Source organism: Carettochelys insculpta, chromosome 11 (genome assembly GCF_033958435.1).
Source record: "Carettochelys insculpta isolate YL-2023 chromosome 11, ASM3395843v1, whole genome shotgun sequence".
Classification (NCBI taxonomy): Eukaryota; Metazoa; Chordata; order Testudines; family Carettochelyidae; genus Carettochelys; species Carettochelys insculpta.
In genome coordinates this window covers 16,009,202-16,027,180 of record NC_134147.1, presented here as the reverse complement: position 1 = coordinate 16,027,180, position 17,979 = coordinate 16,009,202, and the positions used below count along the sequence as shown (strand labels likewise).

The following is a 17,979-nucleotide window of genomic DNA, read 5'->3' as shown; positions in this document are numbered from 1 at the left end:
CACGTTCCCTGCCAATAGCTTTCATTTACAATTATAGGAAGTTTGGCACGGGTTTGGGGGCGGGGTAGTGATTTCCTTTTTTATACAAGTATCATTTTTAATTGACTGTCCTTAAAAGCTCTGAGAAACATATTATTCTTTTGAAGTAAATAGTGACATTTACTGTTGAAGTGATGCAGGGGAAAGCCTTTTTTTTTTTTTTTTTTTTTCCCAATGAAGAAGCAGCCTATTGGACAAACAAATCTAATTGGAAATTTGGATTGAAAAAAAATATGTAGCTATTTCCTGTCTGGCAATTAACTTAAATTTGTTCATATAGAATTTCCAGTTCTAGGGACTGATTCATCTCTGGCATTAAATTTACCAACATGTTAGTAGTGCCTGCTTTTCCCTTGAGTAAGGGAAGAGTTACACTGCAATCATTTAGACTTCTGCCAACATGTCTCTTCGTTGTTTAGATCTAAACAAAGCCATTTTGTACTTCATTTGATTTTAGAATGCCCTTGTGCTTCTGTTTAGGGCAGTGATGGGCAAACTAGGTTAGTGAGTTGGCTGCATGAGTGGTCCTCCATTATCCCAGAGGGCCAAAAGATTGTAATCAAGGCAGCCTTCTTGGATAGGGTAGCTTTGCTAACTGTGCTTGTTCGTCTGGAATTGGCAGGGTGTGCTGATTGAACCACAGCAGCGTTTTGTTTGAATGCACAGGGTGCACGTGGTTCTGAAACAATGTTGTGTGCAGTCGGCACACATTTTGTTTCATGTGCACTTGCTTTATGCATGTCTCGCTTTGTTGATAACAGTAGGGAAAAGACAGAATGAAACCAGTGGAATTTGGCAACCCAGTGTATAGTTGGTATTTCTCAGCCTATTTTTTTTTATAAAGCACATCTTTTTAAAAGAAAAAGAATTAAGTACCCCCACCCCCAGTACCCACAATTTTCACACATGCAGTTTTTTCCCCATCATTGTAACACACTTGTTTAAACAACTTAATTGTAACGGGTTGGTTGGAAGAAATTGCCTACAGGCAATAATCTTGCCAGGGTACTTATGACTGCTCAAAGAGGGTAAATTTAAAAAAAATTAGATGAACATAAGATAAGTCCAGTTTATTTATTCATATATATGTGTATATATTATGCAAACAATGAACAGTGATCAATGAAATTTCAAGAAATTGATGTGAAATTTGAGCTTGTCTGGATGAAATCATATGCTTAAACCTAGGTTTCAAAATGCTAAGGGCTACAAATAAATCAGTGTTTCTGATACGGTTTCCTGGTTACTACCTTCTTCCAAATCATCAGTTTTATTCTTTGTTTCGAAAGGAATCAGTCCATTTTAAACCCTCTCAGGTGTAATTATAAATACTAAACTAAAATTGTACAAATAGCAATTTTATCACTTACTTCAGACGAGCATAATATTCCACAGCCAGGTAACCCCAGCTCCCCACTTTAACCCATTTCCCCCCACCTTCTCCAAAGCCAGGCACCCCCAGCTCTCTGCTTTTACCTGATTTTTTTCCTCCCTTCCCTTCCTCCAGAGCCAGGCATCCCACTCCATTCCCCCCCACCCCCCGCCGGTGTAATCCAATGCCAGCGACTCAGTGGAGCTGCTGCTGCCGCTGCCACCATTGCTGCTGCCACATGCATCTCCCTCTAGGTGCTGGGGAGGGATGTGTGTGCAGAGTGGTGCACAGTGCTCTCGCACTGCTGAGCATATTATTGCTCAAAGAGCCGCACACAGCTCCAACGCGCGAACTCTTTGGACTTTTCTCGCATATCCTTAAGGGTATGCATGCCACACATTGAGAAACAGTGGTGTAGGTGATGGTAAACAAAATGTCTTGTGGCCACACCTAGAATTGTGATCAGCCTCACGTGGGTTGCAGGTTGCCCACCATTCATCTAGGGCAAGGTCTTAAATCCCACCCGTTCTTCCCATTGGTTACTTGCTTCAGTCTGATTATACATAACTTAAATTTTTATCCTCATATCAGAAGTGGAATTGACCACAGGTTATCTTCTGTTTTTGAAACCAGTTAGAACATTTACAACAAGAAGTCTTGTGGCACCTTATAGACTAAGATATTTTGGAGTGCCACAAGACTTCTTGTTCTCAAAGCTACCAGCACAGCTACCTTTCTGATACTTTTAGATCATTTAGTCATTTGAATTTTAATGATTGTTTTCTTCAGATATAATATTTTGTGCCAAGGAGTCAGCTTTTCTCATTGAAATGTCCACTACAACGCTGAGATCATAGTTAGAAAGTACACAAAAATACTTCGTTCTGGCTTTGTGCATATACTGAATGAGAATCGTAACAAGACAGAGCCCTGCAACACCCTGCATAGGAATGTCCTTAGGATTCATGATACAAATATAACTCACTGGGGCATCAGCCTACGAGTAACAAAGCTGCTCATTATATGAACAACTTCAGGCAAGTCAACAGTACTTCATGTTCAAGAGAATTGATGGCAGCCAATAAATCAAATATCGCTGTGGACAACTGATTGCTACTAATGTCTGGGATGAGATTGTTGTCCAATACAACACGTATGATTTCTGTTCAGTATACAGATCTATAATAAGATTAATGGAGTCCCGGACAGCTAACACTTCTGGTTATTGTGATTCTTTTTGCTATAGTCTTCTCAGTTATCAGCTGTGGCAGTTGAGCAGCTATGTATCCATGTTGTATAATCTCAGAGAGAGATGTGACGTATATTGCACACACGTATGTACAAATATATTCTTCAAGCATGTGTCACTATCTGTCTCACTGTAGGTGTGCATGGCAGATAGTAAAGCTGACATCTGTAGACTCTCACAAGAAGACCATCTTATTGATAGCTCTTAAGTTGAAGGTGCTTATGAAACATTGCTCCTCCAAAGACAAAGACCCTAAGCAATCAGACTGAGAGATCCAGCACTGATCTGGCACTGGGGCACCTGCCGAAGCTCAATAAGGGCACAAACTGTGCCCTGGAGGCATGTTCCTAGTACTGAAAAAGTGACTGTCACTGGAAACTGCTCCATATTTCCCCATGACATCATCTGAAAAAGAGTAGTTCTCCTCACCATCATTGACATTCCTTGGCAACATCAAGCAAAGATAATCTTCTGTGCCAATGGAGAATGACCCCAAAGAGTGTGATGGAACTTCCTTCAGATCACTGTCCGAAAGGTGTGAGATTGGGACTGGGTTGGCCTGACTGAACTGCAGTGGTACCTGTATGGCGTTCCAGTTTAGTCAAATTGGCTTTTTACTGAGGTCCTTCATCCTGTGTTTCACAGAAATCACCTTCTTGTGCTTCTTGCAGGAAGAGATCCCATTTTCTGCAATTCTCATTGGCTGGGTCACCCACACTGGAAATGTAGGGCTGCAGGAAATCACAGGGGGCACCACAATGATCCCTGTCTCCTTCAGGAAAACATTCTTATCTCTGAGTGAAGCAGTGACCCCAGCCTAGCCCAACTCACCTATGGGCTTGTCTACATTACCACTTTCCTTCGAAGGAAGATGGTAATTAGGGTGTTGGGCGTTTACAGCACACGCGCGCACACACGCGTGCGCACACGTGCAGCAGCAACGTTGAAGCTTTAAACTTCAAAGTACTGGCATGCGTCTCGCAGTGGCTCACCTGCTGGTACTTTGAAGTGCTGGGGCGGGGGGGGTGGGGTATTTGCTTAATGAATCGCTGTGTATGCAGCACAGCACTTCATTAGTAAACTCCCAACACCCTAATTACCATCCTTCCTTCGAAGGAAGGTGGTAGTGTAGACAAGCCCTATGATTGTTACTCGTCATTTTTGCACACCAAGAAAAATTGAGTTCACTTAAACATACTCATATTGACAAGGATCCTAGGAAATAAGACTTTTTTTTTTTTTGTTTAATGCAAAGCATATTTATCAGCCTCATGGTCGCTTTCAGTAGGGAACTACCAGGTATTATTCACCAAATAGAGTTGCTTCACACATGAGGGTTACTTATTTCCTGTCAAAAATCCTAGAGGAGTACAGAGATGAAATAAAGGAGATCATTTACAGGTTTGGATGGATACAAGCAAGTTGCTGCAGGAAGCTGTGGTCACATCTGATATCTTTGCCAGGTCAGTCTTGTAGCTGGTGACATCATGCATACCAAGTACAGTTCCTGAAAGAGAACATACCCTTTCATGAGACAGAGCTCTTCAATCGGAGGACAAAACCTAGTGCTCCATTCCCACTGTGATTCATGATACACATGGTCTCCTTGCAAAAAGCCATACGAGTACCTGTCAGGAAAGGCAATGAATATTTTCCTGTTGCCAACGCTGACAACGCATAAAGCAAAACCCAGGTATTGCAGGGGACTCCAGTCTTCTGCTTCCTTAACCAACCCAGTGTCTTCACAGAGAGCTGATTTGACTGACGTGTGAAGGGTTGCATCAATTTGTCATATTGCTGGTGACCTGAAGTTGGTCCCCATGCCTAGGGACCACCTTGCCACTTTACACCAGGCCTGTGTGGTTATCACTGCTGACAAGTGTGCATGAATAACACAGCCCAAGACTTCCTTTTTCATTTCCACTCCCTATTCACCCTTCCTTTCCAGTCTTTATGTGCTTTGTAAGCCTCTGCCTCCTGCTCATCACAATATAGAGATAAAGCTGTAGGGATGAACGTAGCTGGTGCTTGGGAAGTATTTTGTGTTTATGTGCTGTGTGGGGAAATAGTCTTCATTTTACATCGCTACGGCTCCTTAATCATAGAGAAATTAAATAGCTAATCTTCCATTATGTTAAAGAAAAATACTTTGAGTAGTAAACTAGTTGTGTGAAAAATAGTCAGTAATAGTCACATATATATTTGTATTTAGATATTAGAGAATGTGTTGAAGTGCATGCGTGTGAAAGAAACCATCCTTGAGGATCTTGCTGCTTGGTTATGAGTTCCGCAAATTAGCGTACTTGATGCAGAATTAGTACAGCCAGTATCTTACCTTAAAACACCACTTAGATTAAAATGACCTCTCGATTTAAATGTGGAGAGTATCTGTGTATAAGTTTAAAATGTACAAGACTTTGAATTTTTTAATTTGTTTTTGTTCTGTAGTTTCACCAGTGATAATTAAAGAATGGGCTGCTTACAAAGGAAAATCACCCCAGACTCCTGAACTAGTGGAAGCACTTGCATTCAGGGAGTGGACGTGTCCCAATCTGAAGAAGCTGTGGCTGGGAAAAGCAGTAGAGGACAAGAACAGAAGAATGAGGGCATTTTTGGCCTGTATGAGATCAGATACACCAGCAATGCTCAATCCAGCTAATGTGCCCACTCATCTTATGGTGCTCTGTTGTGTATTAAGGTGAGGGTTTTTCCACACGTTAAATTGCCACGAAATAAATGTTACTACACTACGTAATATAATGCTCTCAAGTCTTTCTCTAGTCCCGCATTAAACCATGTTTTTGAAAAATAATTCATATTGCTAGTGTTTTTGGAAGAAATTACTTCCTTGCTTATGTAATTCTTAAAGGTGTGCTAGCTACTTTTCCATTTTTCAGCTAATTGCATGAGAGTTGAAAGAAGAAAAATTACCTGTTTTGTCACAGTTGCTTCTTTCCACTTGAATTGGTTTAGCTTTATTTGTTAGGCTTCTGAGTAGCCAGGCAGACACACTGCCTCGTGGATCACAGGAACTGGCGCTGTACATTTCCTAAGAAAACCAATAGACTTCGTAGAATATAGTTTTAGTAGCTTTTCAGGATTGGAAAGCTCATGTAAATGATTTCCCACTTTCCAGGTACTAGGATTCACTGTACTAGGTGTATTGGTTCCCTTACTTGATTTGATTGGCCCATCTGAAAGGTGCTGAATTAAGAAGGGAGAGAATAATCTTCCATTTTGGAGCTGAATTATGAATGAGAGCTTTGGGGAGAGAGAGGAGTCCGTAATCTTTTAAGACACAGCTCTTGCTGCTTAATCTGGCAGGTCCCAAGATGTCAGGCTGAAAGGTTGTAAAATATATATGAATGGAAGAGAGATTTTAGGTACATTTTTGAGAGAATAAATGTGTTTGTTTCCAATATAATATTAATTTCTCCTGCCCTGTGAGCCATGTATAATGCTTTGCAGGATGGTCCTTTTTGCATTCCACTGAGGATTATGGGCATGTGACAGGAGCCAGAGCTTTTAAAAGGAGTAGTGTTCATTGGTCTTTGTGTGGCTAGTTTACTGTAGCTGGTTGGACACCCTGACTTTACAGGGTAGTGCAAAATGGTAAGGCACCTGGCTTTATAGGAGTAGAATACAAGTGTTTCAATAAAATGTTACTGGAACTGTTTAACACATTTGTGAAATAGTTCTTCTGTGTTGTGACGCATTTGGTTTGTGAGATGTAGCAGTTTTATTGGGGCTTGTTTGGAATGACTTACATAAATCTGTGACTTCACTTCTGAGTAATGTTCATCTCAAGCTCATGTTAATGAAGACTTTACACTACACCATTATGTCTTATTTTTGTGTATGTCATCGTGCTGCACTTTTAGGACAGGTCATTAAAATACTGCCGACTCTGTTACTGAAAGTTATGTGGTGTGGTGGTGGTGGTGATGTGCTGTGGAGTGAGTTCAGAGACAGCAGCAGCATCTCATCTGTATGTTTTGCTCGGACATTTGCATCAAGTATTTTCCTAATTTGTCTACTCTAAAGCAATCTCAAGGGGCTTAATGTAATAAATAATGTCAAATGTTACTGTTTTTGAGTACCTTTAACCAAATACATGTTTTTATATTGTACAAAAGTATACAAAAAGGACAATAATTAACTTGGACAAGGTGGGTGAGACAATCTTTTACTGGACCAACTTACGCTGATGAAAAACAGCCTGTCAAGCTACACAGACAACACTTACCATATCTCTTATTATGGCTACAACAGTACTGCAAACAGTAATTAATTTGTCATTATCAACTAGGGGTATTACCAAAATATACTTCAATCTTTTTAGCTATGTCTTTTTTTTTTTTCCTTTGAAATCCAAGCAAAAAGTTTATGGTTTCATTCCAGTGACTTTTCTGTTCAGACAGTAATATCTCTTCCTTTAGTTATTAAAGTGAGGACTCTGAGGAAGTCTCTGAGTGATGGTACATATCCATTCAACAGTAGGTGTTTGTGCTCTCCTGTGCATAGTTGTCAGGCTTTTTCCCTCGGCAGTACCTGTTGCGGCAAGTTGAGCATCCTCTGCTGTCTTGTGGATGTTGGAAATGCATAAAGGCTGAGTACTCCACACCCACCTCAGTGCCTTACTACCATCTGTTATAGTTATTGGCACTTTGTCCTTGGTTCTGCAAGTCTTTCTGAATACTTGTGTGTACATACATATGTGTAGTTAGTGTAGTTTAGTAGTTATTCAGTTTAGTTAAAAAACGTTGTTTTTGTTTGGGCATGTACCAGCATGTACAGGAGGTATCCCACACTATGAATTTCAAGCATTGACACTTTTGTGGCAGTTTTATTTGGCTGTGCCAAATAGTGGCCCTCACTCCAGCTGCCTTAAGTGCTTAGAGGAAGCTCATGTGAGAGTCAACTGCAGCATTTTTAAGGGCTTTAAGCCCTGTTCAGAAAAAAGACAGGGGAGTTGAGTTAAAATATCTGCTCACATAATTGACACTGACTTCCATCTGAGCCTTCTATATTGCTCTGGGTACAGAGCACCTTGGTGTTTATCACTGAGACAAATTGGTACAATTTATTACGTGATGAGCTTTCATGGGGCAGACCCATTTCTTCACATCTGGAAATTGTGATAAAAGTAAACTGGCACACAAGACTTTAACAGAAAAAAAATGAAAACAGACAAATCAGTTACATAGACAGAAGGAGGTGAGATGAAAGGTGGAAAGGGGAAAGAAAATTACTTACTGCAAGTGTCAAGTTAAGTGAGTTGCCTGAGGTCACTCTGAATATCAAAGATGGGGAAACTGACCTTGTAATGTGTAAAGTAATTACTATCTTTATTGAGACCAGGGCGTAAAGTGTCAAACTTGAATAAATTCCAGTTAAGGTATCTCCCTTTGTAATCTGGTGGTAGTCTTTTAGTTTCAGGATTCAGGTTTTCAGGGCTTAGAAGATGAGTGTTAATGGTTAGAAACCATTTCTCTTTGCAGGAGTTTGTTGACTCTAGAAGCCAGTGTGGGCCTGTCAAAGCCATCTCCCTAAACCTCTTTATTGGCACCTCCTTTCCCTGTTGTACCAGAGAGTTTCTTACTGGTACGACATCTGCTTCTGAGGTGTTTGAGGCTTTAAAAGGGTTGTTGAGCCTCAGTGCTGACCCAGCCAGTGGTTCAGCAGTCTCACCTGGCACCAAAGCCGATGATACCATCTCTAGTTCCTTGCCTTTCCCTCTGAGCAGCTCCACTAGCTGTGGTACCAGGTTACCAGGAAGGCTGGTACCATTCATGGGAAAGGCATAGATGTCTCTGCTTCACACTCAGACTTCTTCTGCAGTACTGTTTGGTACAGCACCACCTTTGGATCAAGAAAAAGATTCACCCTTATCGGACTGTGAAGTTGGTTCCTGTGTTTTCCAACCTGACAATATGATCGCCATGTTTTATGTAACCCTGTCTTTACTAGATAAGAAGCAATCCTACACTGGGACAGCAGTGCTCTATTTCTGAAGGAGGCTGACCCTCCCAGAGGCTCTCAGAACATGCTGGAAGGCTGCATGAGCAGCTTGATACTTAATCACCAGGAGCGATCCTTTCACCCAGGCATAACAAGGACCATTTTCAAGTTGTAGGGAACTCCTCCGGAGTAAATCTGTTCACAGCCAAAAGTGACAACGCGAAATGTCACCACAGCAGGTCGCAGCCCATGTTCAGTGAGTGATGCTTTGCTGCTGCTATTAGAGGGTTTGCTGTATACTTTGTCCCTGTCTCTGTTGTGCCTAGATTTCTACACAAGGCAAAACAGGTCAGGGCTGATCTTACACTGATTGTCCTGTCATGGCCTCCTCAACTCTGGTTTTCACAGCTCTCAGTTCCCCTCCATTACTTCCAATTCACACTAACCAAGTTTTATAGAATTGTGGCTGCCACCTTCACACCACCTGGTTTCACATGGTGGCCTGGAGACTTCCTGATGGTCATCAGCAGAAGAGTCCGCCAGATAGTTACGGGAAGCAGTGTTGCGTAATAAAACCATTGAGGATGACAGCTGCTTAAGTGGAGAATGGTTTTTGCATGGTTGAGACGGAAGGGGATCTCCCTAGTTCTTCTATCAGCAGATGCTCATTTGTCTTTTGTATGTGAAACATCAAAGATTAGTTCAATTAGAGTACACCTTAGGAGTTGTATCATTGTTTCACTTGGCTGTGGATAATCATTCTCTTTTTTCAGACTGATGGCTGTAAGATTTTTAAGTAGCTTAGACAGGATATTTCACACATACAGAGCCCTGTTCCTTCCCGGAGCCTGAATTTGTCTTAAAGCTGATGGGTCCCCCACTCTGAGTCTCTAGTGGCCCGCTCTATGTGAAAGTTCAGTGAAAGTTGCATTTTTAGTAACCATGACATCTGCCCCAAAATTAGGAGAGTTGAGGTTATTAGTATCACACCTTCAATATTAGATTTTTTTTTTACTCAGATAAAATGTATCTTTGTCCCTGTCCAAGGTTCCTTATGGAAGTCTTCTCCTCTTTTCACATCAACTAGGCAATTTTACTTACCATGCTTCTTCCCAAAGCATCACAGTAACAGGGAAGGAAATTAGTGTTTTATTTGGAGTAGACTGTGCCATTAAGATACTATCTCAATTGTTTGTTGCATTTGTGGACAGAATGAAGGGTAGCCACGTTTTTACGCTGAGGCTTTTGTTATGGCTATCTGGTTGTATTTGTCTGTGTTACCAGTGAGCTGTGTTACCAGAGTGGGTGGATAGAGTACTGGGTCATTTGATTAGATCCCAACTGGACTTTGAGGCATTTCTTCTGTCTCATGTACTGATATTGGACATTTGCAAGGCAGCAACGTGATCAGAATGTTGTATGTTTGCCTTTCACTATGCAATCTCACAAATCTAGAGATGAAGCTAAATTTGGAGGGGTGGTCCCCCAGTCTTTTTGTTCAACTACCTCCAAGTAGAACTTCTTGTGATCTACATACAGTGGATCTGTGCAATCCTTCAAAGAAAAACAGTTACTAAATTTTCTGTGGCTGTTGTTCTTCAAGGTGCATTGTGTGTGTCCATTCCACAACCTGCCCTCGTTCATATTTCTGTCCAACTAATTGTGGTGGGAGGGAGTGGAGGGAACCCTGTTGTGTCTCAGTCCTTTACGCCTACCTAATATGCACAAGGCAACATAGAGAACTCAGGCTAACCTGACAGTAACTGCTAAGGATAACAATTCTCCAACTATGCCTTGAAGTCTACCGACACCTACGTGAAATACACATATGCAACATAGTGCAAAGAACAGCAGTTACAGGAATGTTAGTAACAACTCTTTTTATCTTGATTATAGGTATATGGTGCAGTGGCCTGGGATCCGTATACTTCGTCGCCAGGAGCTTGATGCTTTTCTTTCTCAAGCATTGTCTCCGAAACTCTATGAACCTGACCAGCTACAGGAACTTAAGGTAATTTTTAATGCCGTTTCCTTCACTAGATAAGTCTGACCACCAACTGAGCCATAATATTAATATGAACAAATGGTGTTTACTCTAAAAACATTAAGCATTGAAGGCCTAGTTTTTGGTTTTTGGTTTGTTTTTTTTAAGGCTCTTTAGGTATCCACTTTGCCTTATTTGTGCTGGGAAGCTTCTTCAGGATATTTCATCTGCTGTGTTCTGCATAATGTACCGCTCTTCAAACTTATTCTACCATTGTTTATTGAATTCTTAGAAGTAGTAAATGTCTTGCTAGAACAATGAAGAAAAAGGCACTGGGAAGTGACAGTGTGTAATCGATTTAGGAGCCTATTTTTCATTTTCAGAAAGAATTTAGGCACTTGAAAGTCAGTAAATTTTAGGTTCCTAAATTGGAAGTTGGAACACGGAATATCATAATGTCTGAATATCTTTCAAAGTCTGGTCTGTCTTTGCAGCCCATAGAGTTTACTTAGTATATGAAATGAAAACTTTTTTTTAAGTATGGCAAAGACTAGTAGTCTCTCAGATGTGTTGTTTCTATTATGAAAATAAAATTTTAGAGGGTATTTTTGGTGAGATTTTATTCTTATTATTTTATGATAGACCTTTGAAAGCTTAAACTAGAAATCTGTTTCTGAACAGCTTTATTTTTCTTCTTTTGAGACTGATCTTGAATGATCACCTTGTCGATTTAAACATTTGTTTGGTTTAGAGTCAAAAGATACTTGAAGCATTTTAGATGGCGGAATACTTAGAGAAGCATATATAGATTTGAAAGCATAAATAAAGCAGTTATGGAAGTAGTCGTCTAGCATTGTATTTCATAAATATTATTTTGCATACTTGCAAGACTTTAGCACACATGTTTATTTTTTGAAATCCAATTACATATTTTAATATAAACATAACTAGCTAAACAGTGGGCTTTATTTTCTGTATGCCTCCTGCACAGTGTAAAGTATTGGTCAACCTGTGCAACATCTTATCATTGCTATGGGAAATCTTTTTCTAAACCTTTGTATCTCCATCTGTCTTGAGAATGGCACCCTCTTAGAACCTCTATCCAAAATTCCACACCCCAGAATAAAGAAAATGGCAGGGTTTAGTCCTGTGTTATTAACAGATGGACTCTAGCCCTTGCTGCCCTTGGCTAAATGAAAATGAAAGTAAGCTTTAGCATGGGGCAGAGAGTTGGTGCTGCACTGGTCGGTTTCCCAGCTCCTGTCAGGGGGCACAGCCTGAGGGGTAGGAACTGAGAGTCAGGCTCTTGGCTGCCATCACTGACAGCAGCTGGTCAGTTTCCTGGCTCCCCTGAGTGGTGGGCAGCCCAGAGCCAGGCACCAGCTCCCCACCACTCAGTCACATTAACCTGAGATTCATGCCAGCAAAGCCACAGGAGATTTGAAGATTCAAAATCCTACAGTCATTTGAAGCCAGTGCATGAGCATATGATGTACTGAGCTGAATGGGCAGACAGCAAAAGCATTTATTTTCTTCAAGTTGAGGTTTTCATTCAGAAGACACTGCGGAGAACAGAATGAAGCCATTGTCATTACTTTCCCTGGGAAATGAAGCAGATGCATTTGCCTTCATTTCAACTTTTTTAACAGATAATCCTGAGTCTAGATCCGAATCTTATTTGGATTATTATTCAGCAAGTGGAGAGAATGAATCACTTCCCAGGATCCTTGCAGCTCAAGGAAGCCTGAAAAACATAGATATGTAGATATATATCTCCCCAAAAAGAAACAAGGGAAGAGATTCATCATTGTCATCTTTCTCTTTAAGCTTTTAATTACTGGAAGAAAGGAAATAATGAGACTCAGGACAGAATGCAGTCAGCCAAGTTGAGCACATACTGGGTTTTTACAGGACTGCTCATCTATCTGACGAAGCGGGTCTTTGCCCATGAAAGCTTATGCTCCCAAAATATCTGTTGGTCTATAAGGTGCCACAGGACTTCTTTTTGTTCTCGAACATACAGAGTAACACGGCTCCCTCTCTCATACTTCTCAAAGGAAGAGCGCTCAAGAAGCATGTTTCAGTGGTTGTGGATGTGATCCTTTGTGGAAGTTCTTGGTTGTTTCATATTCCTGAGAGCAGCATCATTAAGCCCTTCCATCATTCATGCTTGCCCACATGGAGCCTGAACTGAGTTGGTCAGGAGAATTGCCGAGATCAGTGTCTCTTTATTTTCTCAAATTCAGTTGTGGTTGTCACCTTCTTAAGGAAACTCTTAAAATAAATGCTTTAATCATCCACCTACAGGATGTCACCTTCCTTCAGGGTAAGGTGTTGTAATGGTGCTCATTCAGTAATCGGACCAAAGGATAAATATCTTTTCACACAGACTGAGAGGCAATGAACATCACTCCCAGAAAATACATAGCTAGCAACTGTGTCCACATCATAAACATCCCTTGAGGGAGGCACTTTAAATGTTTGGAATTATGAACAAAATATATTTGCATGTTTGAAGTGGACAGAAATCAACACAAGTACTTGATCCTGCAGCAGCCTTGTGGGGGGAGCCATGTAAAGTCGTAATAGCCGGATGGATCAAGACATACATCTCAGGTCTCATAAAGCTAACTGAGCAGCCTTACTTGTAGGCAATATCTAGTTTACAGGGATTTGTCAGCAGAAGTTTGTGTTGGAAGAAATCTTGTGACAAACCTTTTGTTGACAGATCATGTCCAGACCACAGGGAGTATCAAAAGAGCAATCTGCTCTGTCAACAGAGAGTGGCCAACTGCCCAGCTGCTCTATTGGCAAAACAGCTGCACGGAACCACAGCAAACAGGATTGCATAGCACCCAGAGGCCTTTTCTGTTGACAGAAGGCCCCCCAAAACATTCTGACGTGTTTTGTTGACAGATCTCAGTTGACAATGGCGTTCTTCCTTGTGGCAAGCAGGGTACGGCTGTTGACAAAAGCCCTATGTTCTGTCAACTTACTGTCAACAGAATACACTTGGCCATCTGGATGTTCTGTGGGTTTTGTCAACAAAATGGCCATTTTGTCGACAAAATCCTTTCATCTAGACATAGACATAGGTATTGATGAGCACTCGAATGGCAACTTCATGGCCAGAAGATGGGATGTGACACGTGAGGATATCTGAAAGGCAAGCACTTGGTCTTCATTCTGCATATTCTAACCTAACAATATATACATAAGGTCTTCTGCAGATTTTTTTTCTGGGTGTTAACAAAGTGAACAGTCTTGTCCCTGTCTATAGTTTCAGTGATTAGAGAAGGAAAAGCTCCCAGGGATGCTGCTGGACACACAGGTACCAGCAAAAGAATTCCCAGAGAAAATTTTTCCATCTCTGAAAAAAATGAGTGGCAGAGATAAAGCCACTGATAAACAGGATATTATAATTTAAAATGTGGTATTTCTACATCAACAACTTTTATTTTTAGGTTGTGTGTAGGAGAAGTATGGAATATTTCCATAATACTTGTTGGTAACTGATAATTTAATACTTGATGCTCCGTTGTTACTGTCTTCACACACAGCTGCTGCTGCTTTCTGTTGAAAGCAGGCACAGAAGGAGCATATGAGTTTGAACACAGCTGCATATCTGCAAAGAGATTTGGATTGTCTTTATGATCGTGTAGATTTCAGATTATGTGTATGAAATATAAATCAATTTAATTATCTTTATAAATTAATTCCAAATTTATCAGGAAAGGATTGATATGTCAACTGAAAGGCAGTGTTCTCTTGTTTACACACCAAAAATAAAATGCTCTTAATTTTCTTCTTCTCCTTCAACCAGTCTGTTTTACCATCACCTACCCATTTTTTACTCTTTCAGCTTTAACTGTTCATGTATCAACAGAAAAAAAACAAAATTTCATAAATACAAGTCTGCCTCACCCAAATGCTACAGATGCTGATGCAATTTTTTGAAGATGGCAACCTAAAGCTAATAGAAATTCATTTGCAGTGGAAGTGGCCCAGACAGGGAAATACAATGTTTCAGAACCAAAACATTGAAAAAAACCAACATCTTAAAGTTGAGTTTTCCTGAGATTTTCCACCATGGAAGATCCACTGAAAACATTAGGTGCAGAGAATTTCATAGAAATCTCTTAACTTTTATTTGTTGTAACGGGCTTGAAGACTGAAACATTTATGTAAGTGGCTGCAATAGTACATTGGTGGTGGTGCTCTTAAAATAGCAGTAAACTGTAGTGTGCACATTGTAAGATTTACACACGTAATTCCAAACTTTAAGGTTCAGCAGAGATGTTCTCAGCATAGGACCTGAGGAGGTAAGGGAGATGGGTGGTTTTATTCCTATTTCCTCAGTTCAGAGGCCTGATCAGCTCCAGTGCAATTTACTGCAGCTTCAGTATTTTCAGAGGTTCATTAGAAATCACTGTAATCTTATATAGATTACCCCAACTTTGATCAAAATGGGTTTAGAATTACATCATAGGTGAGTAATGGGGCTTTTTAATACATGGATAATTACAATCACCAAATGATATACTCAGGCCAGGTCTACACTATAAAAAAATTTTTTTTTTGACTTAACGCAGTTTCAGTTACAAGAATTATGTGGCCGGACTTGATGTACCTTTAGTCAAATTTCTGGTATGTCCTTGCTGCTGGAGAAACTGTGGCAGCCTTGCTGCTTGCAGAAACTTTCCCGACACCTTCCTTTACTCTTCACGACTGTGCGGCAAACCAGAGCTGATATGTTAGCAGAAAAGGACCCGGGGATTACAGTGGATGAGAGGCTGGATATGAGTCGATAGTGTGCCTGTGCAGCCACAAAGGCTAATAGCTTATTGGTGTGCCTTAGGAGAAGCATTTCCAGCAGATCTAGAGAAGTTATTATTCCCCTCTACTTGGCACTGGTGAGGCCACATCTACAGTATTGCATCCAGTTCTGGGACCTCCAGTATAGATGCATTGGAGTGGGTTCAGTGGAGGGTAACGAAAATGATTAAGGGGCTGGAGCACATGACCTATGAGGAGAAGCTGAGGGGTTTGGGCTCGTTTACTTTGCAGAAGAGAAGAGTGATGGATGATTTGATAGCAGCCTTCAACTTCCTGAGAGGGGGCTTTAAAGAGGATAGAGAGAGACTATTCACAGGGTGACAGATGGCAGATCAAGGAGCAGTGGTCTGAACTTAGAGGGAGAGGTGTAGGTTAGGTATTAGGAAAAAGCTATTTTACCAAAAGGGTGGTGAAGCACTGGAATGCAGAGGTGTTGGAATCTCCATCCTTAGAGGATTTTAAGTTCTGGCTTAACATGGTCTTGGCTGGGATGATTTAGTTGGGGTTGATCCTGCTTTGGGCAGGGGGCTGGACTAGATGACCTCCTGAGGTCCCTTCCAGCCTTAGAATTCTATGATTCAACATTTATTTTAGCATGTCCCTAAATGCTAAATTGAACCCTGGAAGATCGGCCTCCAGAGCCTCAATCTTCATGTAAGTATAGACATGCCTTCTAGAGTTAAGCACATTGCTTTTCTTGTAGACTTACCTGTCAACTTCTTTTAACATCAGAGCATGAGTAAGTAAATGGAAGCTGTATTCCGATCAATGGAATACTTAAAACTTAAAAATTCTGTTCTTTAAACGAAAAAGTATCTTCAGTGCGTGGGGTGGGTAGGGAGAAGAAGGTCTTCTACTTGACTCTCCAAATAATTACAACCAATACTTTCTTATTTAGGGAGAAGAATAGCACTGGTGTTTCTTATCCTGCACTTGACTTCTAACTCTTTTGTAATACTTAATAGTTAAGCAAGCCCTATTTGAAGATGTACCTTTTCTCTCAGGGATGTGGTGAAGTCAGAGATCAGCTACTCAACTGTCAGTGCATGGAAACGTTACTTTAAATCTCACACTGGCAATCCTTGCTTGACATCATAAGCCAACAATGCTGTCTTTGTCCTATTGGGAAAAAAATTAATAAATTATACCATCCCAAACAATCGTTAAGTCACAGAACACATTTAAGGTAGCGTCCTTATTCTAGTCACATGATCACTTCCCTCTCCCACCAATTTTTGAGTTTTACTTTGGCATGAATTTCATAAGCAACGCTAAAAAGGTGAAGCAATATCTTTTGCAGGACAGACTTCACGTATCTTGTGCCTCTCGTGTCCTCATACCAACATATCTGTAACACTTCAGCAAACATGAGTTTTCATTCTTCTCTTCTTTAAATTCCATTTCTATAGTTCATCCACTCTTTGTGATGCATGGATGAATATTAAAATATGAAATGAAAACTAGCACTGTTTGAGATAAAATGATTTATTTTACTTACTCGTTTACTTGATCTGAAAGCAATTTTACTGCCTTAGTGTTTCTAGCTTTGGTATTGATAGGTCATGACAAGTTGGGCATGTTTTTATTGTTAATCTATTTTTTCTCCTTGGCTATTTCCAACATTCAGGTGAGCAATAGCTCAGTATTCCTTAGAGTTAAAAAAGATAGTGTGTGTTATGCCTGTGATTTTCAACCTGTGGTAAACAGATCCCTGGCAGTCCGTGGACTCAGTGGGTTGTTACTGTTGAACGCTGGTCTGCAGATCCTTGGGGCTGCAGACTGTTTAGGATTTCCAAAAGGGTCTGCACTTCCATTCAAAAGAAATTTGTGTGTGTGTGTGTGGGGGGGAGAGTTTCCACAAATGAAAAATGTTGAAAATCACTGCTTTACACCATTTGGAAGCCAAATGCAAATCTTACTTGGTTTTACATGGATTTTTAAAGCAGCTCTTAAGACAGGGGATGGTACTTTCCTCTTGTTCATCTGAAATTTCATTTTTCTTGAAGATTGAGAATCTAGATCCCCGAGGAATTCAGCTGTCTGCTTTGTTTATGAGTGGTGTGGATATGGCACTCTTTGCAAATGATGCTTGTGGACAGCCAATCCCATGGGAGCACTGCTGTCCGTGGATGTATTTTGATGGGAAACTCTTCCAGACCAAACTCATCAAAGCAAGCCGGGAGAAAGTTCCTCTCATTGACCTCTGTGATGGTCAGGTAGGAGGTTTCTGAAAAGTATTTGTTTTATTTTTTTTTAACGTAGTCTGAATTTTCTTTAGTGTCTAATTGGGTTTGTTTGGCAGTTATTGTTGATGCAAGATTGTGTGTCTATCTGGAATGTGGCTATATTTAGGGATGGGAAATGGACTTTAACTATTATGGCTCTGAGGAGAAACGGCAGTTTAATTTTAATAGACTTTGAAGGAAGTAGAAAGACTTTCCACTGACCTCTAATCTCAGTAAATGGACTCAAGGATTCACTAGTTACTTCGAGGATGTACATGAATTCACATTATCAAAAGACTATTATGCATACATA

General features: G+C 40.5%; 1 protein-coding gene across 1 annotated transcript in view; it reads left to right on the top strand.

The window, feature by feature from the left end:
• Positions 1–17,979, top strand: part of FAM120A (family with sequence similarity 120 member A) — a 123,534-nt gene that overhangs the window by 89,612 nt on the left and 15,943 nt on the right. Inside the window, exons 11-13 of the mRNA XM_075005005.1 lie at positions 5,109–5,358; positions 10,518–10,632; positions 17,448–17,657. Coding sequence (XP_074861106.1) covers positions 5,109–5,358; positions 10,518–10,632; positions 17,448–17,657 — 575 coding nt within the window. The remainder of the gene's footprint in view (positions 1–5,108; positions 5,359–10,517; positions 10,633–17,447; positions 17,658–17,979) is intronic.